Source organism: Anarhichas minor, unplaced genomic scaffold (genome assembly GCF_050575085.1).
Source record: "Anarhichas minor isolate MPS153535 unplaced genomic scaffold, ASM5057508v1 ptg000073l, whole genome shotgun sequence".
Classification (NCBI taxonomy): domain Eukaryota; kingdom Metazoa; phylum Chordata; class Actinopteri; order Perciformes; family Anarhichadidae; genus Anarhichas; species Anarhichas minor.
In genome coordinates, this window is record NW_027466519.1 from 1504215 (window position 1) to 1510214 (window position 6000).

Here is a 6000-nt window from a genome sequence, read left to right on the forward strand (position 1 = left end):
GCCTTATCGTTATTACCGTGGTCTCTAGGTGAGTTACTTTGTTTGGGAAGAGAAGTTAATGGTCTACTTTCTCTCTTTCATTTCCCCAGGTCCTGTAAGTGTCTTGTCTACCAAAAAAAATGGCCCTGGTGCAGGTTGACAGGCTGCTGTTTGGGTGGGAGAGAGTGTACACAGGGGAGTTTGTGTGATCACAACTGTTACGATGACTCAGCCTGCAGCAGAGTCCATGCAGCTCCCACTGAAGTCCCAAACCTCTCACTGCCTGTGAGGCACAGCACTAGGTGCTGGGGGGCTTTGCTGCATAGGCAAATTACTGGAGCGTTCACACTACGGAACATGCACACACAACACACACACACACACACACACAGGCACAAAAACACACGTACACAGTTATTGCTGAAAAAGCACTGCAATAGACTTCATTTATGCATGGAGCTAGAAAGCAAGATGAATTTCCCAACATATACTCTTTCACTGAGCCCCTGCACGCATACACACTCACGCACACACACACACACACACTCGAAAAGAAAATGCATGTCAGCAGCTGGGTGTAATTGACCTGCCAGGGTATCTGTGCTGCAGATGACTGTTAGTCTTTTATTGAATTGAAACAACAACCTGACAAAAGGCAAAGAAGACTTTTCTTTCACTGATTAAAAACATTGTTTTATAATTAACAAACTATTAAGACTATCTCTATAACATTGTATAACTTATTCAATATATACTGTAGCATACCTTGTGACACTGGCACATAAAATCATTACATTTAAGTATGTTGTTAGTTTACCAAAATGGCTTTTACAGAGTCAGGAAAGGACAAAAAGAAAAGCTGAGAATATATAGTAAATAGTATTAACATGAAGGAAAAAACTGATGCAGCATGTGTGTACTACTAATTAACTAATCTCCTAGCAAACCGCCAAGCTTATTGACGGACCAAGACGTTTGAAAATATTTCTTTTCACATGTTACCTTCTGTTTGGGTGGGATTTTATCATTGCAGGTCTTTTGAGGTTATGGCTGTAGTTCTGCTCTCCACCAGAAGGAGAGATGCTGTGTCACGGTTGTAAATAGGACCTCCCCCCCCCCCTGCCCTATCTCCTGCAGTGACGATAGCACAACAAGTCCGTTTAACCATGCTTTTTATTCTATATAAATTCTATATAGACAGTTTTTTGCAGTAAGTCCACATAACCACACAGATTAATTTTTTTAGAAACGTAGCTCTGATGAACGTCACTGTAATGAAAAGACAAACGTAAGTATAGATCCATGTAAAGTGTATTTTTGCGACCTGTTCCCTCCTTCTTTTCTTCTGTCTGTCTTTAACTCATTTCCCCTCCCACACTCATCCGCACGGATCCTCTTTCTTGCCGCTGCAGTGTAAGCCCATCGAACCTGCATTGTCAGAGTTTGGGGAAAGCGCTTGCGTCAGAGCTCAGTCTCCTGCTATAAAAGCACAGGCTGCTGCAGCAGCAAGCATTCGAGGCTTGAACCTGAGCCCGTTGTACACCTCCACACATACATACACACACACACACACAGAGGAGAGGGATAGCAGCCTGTCCTCCTACCACTCAGCCATGAGTAGCATCGGATATGACCCCTTCTACTCCGCCTCGCCATACAAACGCTGGTATGTCGAGGCCCCCCCTCGTGTCGCGGTGACCAGAGGGAGGACCCACTCCGTCTACTCCTCTCATGCTTCCCCGCTGTCCTCCTCCCGTCTGCAGTACTCCTCCCCTGGCCGGGTGCTGCTCTCCTCCTCCTCACAAGCCGCTTCTCTGGAGCTGGAGCTGAGCCAGGCCGCCCAGATCAGCTCCGATTTCCGCACCGTGCGCACCCAAGAGCGCGGCCAGCTGCAGGACCTCAACGACCGCTTCGCTGGCTTCATCGAGAGGGTGCGCGAGCTGGAGCAGCAGAACCGCGCTTTGGAGGCAGAGCTGCTGCTGCTGAGGCAGAGGTACACGGAGCCGTCCCGCCTGAGAGCGCTGTACGAGCAGGAGGCCCGGTCCCTGAGAGCTGCTGTGGATGAGGCCAGGGCAGAGCAACAGGCTGTCCTGGGACAGAGAGAGCGGCTGGAGCAAACCCTGAGCGCCTTGCAGGGTCGATATGAGGAGGAAGTGCTGGCGCGTGAAGAGGCCGAGGGCAGGCTGATGGACACCCGCCGCGAGGCCGACGAGGCTGCCTTAGGCAAGGCTGAGCTGGAGAAGAGTGTCGAATCTCTGCTGGAGGAGCTGGCCTTCCTCAAGAGGATTCACGAGGGCGAGGTGGTTGAGCTCCAGGCCCAGGTCCAGATGGGTGTCCAGGTGGCAGTGGAGTCTGAGGCCGCAGCTCCGGACCTCTCCGGGGCTCTCAGGGACATACGGTCCCAGTATGAAAGGCTGGCGGCAAGAAACATGCAGGCAGCAGAGGAGTGGTTCAGGGGGAAGGTGGGCTCCATGACCGAAACTGTGGCCCAGCACAGTAACGCCGTGAGAAGCAACAAGGACGAAGCGGGAGAGTACCGACGCCAGCTCCAGGCCCGCCTGCTGGACATCGATGCATGCAGAGGCCTCAATGAATCCCTGGAGAAACAGCTGCATGAGATGGAGGACAAGCAGAACGCTGAGATAGATGCTATGCATGTCAGTAGTGTATTCTATCGTGATGCCTTCATTATTATCCAGCTCTTTAGATTTCGGGGCTTATTACTCTTTAAAAGTATTACTTAAGGGTTTTCTTTGATTTAACGTTGTTTGTCCTTGTATCCTGACTTGACATTGTCTTGTATTTAGGATACCATTGCAGAGTTGGAGAGTGAGCTGAGGGGCACCAAACACGAAATGGCACGCTACCTGAAAGATTACCAGGACCTTCTGAATGTCAAGATGGCTCTGGACATTGAGATTGCTGCATACAGGTGAGAAGCAGCAACGGTGCGACTGAGGTGAAAATATAATGTTGAAACTAAGCTGGAGTATTTCTAATGTTTATTTTTATGTAGATAGATCTGCAAAGTGTATGGCCTTACTGAATGTATAATTTATGTACAACGTTTTTACGAGTTTAGCGTAGGATAGAAAAGTCAAAAAGAGCAGGAAACTTTTTATTTTGGTAAACACATTCTGGGATGAAGCAACACTGTAGTGTTGAGTGTTAATAAATGGCCACTCACTGAGTTGCCATGGCCTGCTGTACTCATCACCTTTCTTTTCACCGACCTCTACAGGAAGCTTCTAGAAGGGGAGGAGTCTCGTTTCAGTGTAGGAGTGCCTGTGAGTGTGTCCTCTATGTACAGCCACAGTTTCGCAGCGCCCTCCATCGCCCGGCCCTTCCTCTCCAGCATGAGCTCTGGCACCTCCTACCTGATGACATCACACCTCCTCAGCTCCAGCTTCAGCACCACCGAGGGGCTCTTCTCTGCCAGCCACGCCCAGCAAGCAGAGGCCAGCCCAACTGGGGAAGAGGAGGCGGAGGAGGAGGTAAAGGAGGAAGAGGAGGAGGAGAAGGCAGAAGAGGCAGGAGAAGAGACAGAGGAGACAAAGGAGGAAGAGGAGAAAGAGGGAGGAGAGGAGGAGGGAGATAAAGAGCAAGAAGATGAAGAAGAGGCTAAGGGAGATGAAGATGCTGAGGGAGGAGATGAGGAGGCCAAGGATGGAGAAAAGGGTTAGTGCATTGTTTTTACATTCTGTAATTTCTCAATTAAACCTCAATTATTAAAATCTGGATGACAAAAAACAATACAATTCTCATCTATTGATGCAGGTGGTGAGGAGGAGCAAAAGGCTGAGGTGACAGAGGCTGCCGAAGATGACGTGGAGAAAGGGGACAAAGGAGAAGAAGAGGAGACTGAGGTTAAAGAGGAAGCCCAAGAGGAGGTAAAAACGGAAGGAGGTGATGACAAAGATGAGGATGCAAAAGAAACAGAAAAGGCGGAGAAAGATGAGGCGAAACAAATTGAAAAGAAAGAAGATAAAGAGGATGCCAAGAAAGACGACAAAGATGACAAAGTTCCTTCGAAAACAGATGTGAAAGCTGAAGCCAAAAAGGAGAAAGAGGAAGGAAAAGCAGCCAAACCGGAAGCTGCAGAGGAAACGATCACAAAGGGTAAAAAGTAAGCCAGTAGCTTCAGAAAACTTCAATCATGACTGTCCATTAGCTCGATAACCAGTAGAGGCATCTACGCTATCCTCTCAAATCTGCTTGTTAACATGGTGCTCAATAAAACCGTCCAATAGCCATTTACAGCAGCAAATCAAGGTAAACTGCTTGCCAATATGAATCCATAAAGGGTCTGGTTGCACACTTCCCGATGAGTGTAATATGTGTAATTGCTGAGTGCAAAAATGGGTGTGTGAGATGTTGGTGGTTTAATAAACACCTCTTAAAGCCACGTGTGTCATTGATTTTGTGCCTTGTGAACCATAAACAAGTCCTAAAGTATAACTTTTAACATCACAAGCCTCTGAAAACGCAACTGTTTTGTAGTCACCTCGCTCACCGCCATGTGGTTGGTGAGAAATGTGACATTCAGTAATTCCTCGATTCACAGTCACTCACAGGCCATTAGAAACACTGTCAGTGACGGATTATAAATAAAATTCAGCAGCAAAGCGGATCCCCACACAACCCCTCCTAAACTATTTTGATGCGGCATTCAGACACTTAATAATGCAAAAAATGTTTTTATTGTAATATAGATAAACATATACAGTTGTGTGAAAAAGTGTTTGCCCCCTTCCTGATTTCTTATTTTTTTGCATGTTTGTCACACAAATTTAAATATTAGACAAAGATAACACAAGTAAACACAAAATGCAGTTTTTAAATGAAGGTTTTTATTATTAAGGGGAAAAAAAAATCCAAACCTACATGGCCCTGTGTGAAAAAGCGATTGCCCCCTAAACCTAACAACTGGTTGGGCCACCCTTAGCAGCAACAACTGCAATCAAGCGTTTGCGATAACTGGCAATGAGTCTTTTACAGCGCTGTAGAGGAATTTTGGCCCACTCATCTTTGCAGAATTGTTGTAATTCAGCCACATTGGAGGGTTTTCGAGCATGAACCGCCTTTTTAAGGTCATGCCACAGCATCTCAATCGGATTCAGGTCGGGACTTTGACTAGGCCACTCCAAAGTCTTCATTTTGTTTTTCTTAAGCCATTCAGAGGTGGACTTGCTGGTGTGTTTTGGATCATTGTCCTGCTGCAGAACCCAAGTGTGCTTCAGCTTGAGGTCACGAACAGATGGCCGGACATTCTCCTTCAGGATTTTTTGGTAGACAGCAGAATTCATGGTTCCATTTACCACAGCAAGTCTTCCATGTCCTGAAGCAGCAAAACAGCCCCAGACCATCACACTACCACCACCATATTTTACTGTTGGTATGATGTTCCTTTTCTGAAATGCCGTGTTACTTTTACGCCAGATGTAATGGGACATACACCTTCCAAAAAGTTCAACTTTTGTCTCGTCAGTCCACAGAGTATTTTCCCAAAAGTCTTGGGGATCATCAAGATGTTTTCTGGCAAAACTGAGACGAGCCTTTATGTTATTTTTGCTCAGCAGTGGTTTTCGTCTTGGAACTCTGCCATGCAGGCCATTTTTGCCCAGTCTCTTTCTTATGGTGGAGTCATGAACACTGACCTTAATTGAGGCAAGTGAGGCCTGCAGTTCTTTGGATGTTGTTCTGGGGTCTTTTGTGACCTCTTGGATAAGTCGTCGCTGCGCTCTTGGGGTAATTTTGGTCGGCCGGCCACTCCTGGGAAGGTTCACCACTGTTCCATGTTTTTCGCCATTTGTGGATAATGGCTCTCACTGTGGTTCGCTGGAGTCCCAAAGCTTTAGAAATGGCTTTGTAACCTTTTCCAGACTGATAGATCTCAATTACTTTGTTTCTCATTTGTTCCTGAATTTCTTTGGATCGCAGCATGATGTCTAGCTTTTGAGGATCTTTTGGTCTACCTCACTTTGTCAGGCAGGTCCTATTTAAGTGATTTCTTGATTGAGA

At 46.7% G+C, this 6000-nt stretch overlaps 1 protein-coding gene across 1 annotated transcript; it reads left to right on the forward strand.

Moving 5' to 3' along the window:
• Window positions 1-1592: 1592 nt before the first annotated feature.
• Window positions 1593-4109, forward strand: nefla (neurofilament light chain a). The gene is made up of 4 exons (XM_076079448.1): window positions 1593-2636; window positions 2787-2911; window positions 3221-3657; window positions 3757-4109. The coding sequence occupies exons 1-4, from the start codon at window positions 1593-1595 to the stop codon at window positions 4107-4109; spliced, it is 1959 nt and encodes a 652-aa protein (XP_075935563.1).
• Window positions 4110-6000: the final 1891 nt, after the last annotated feature.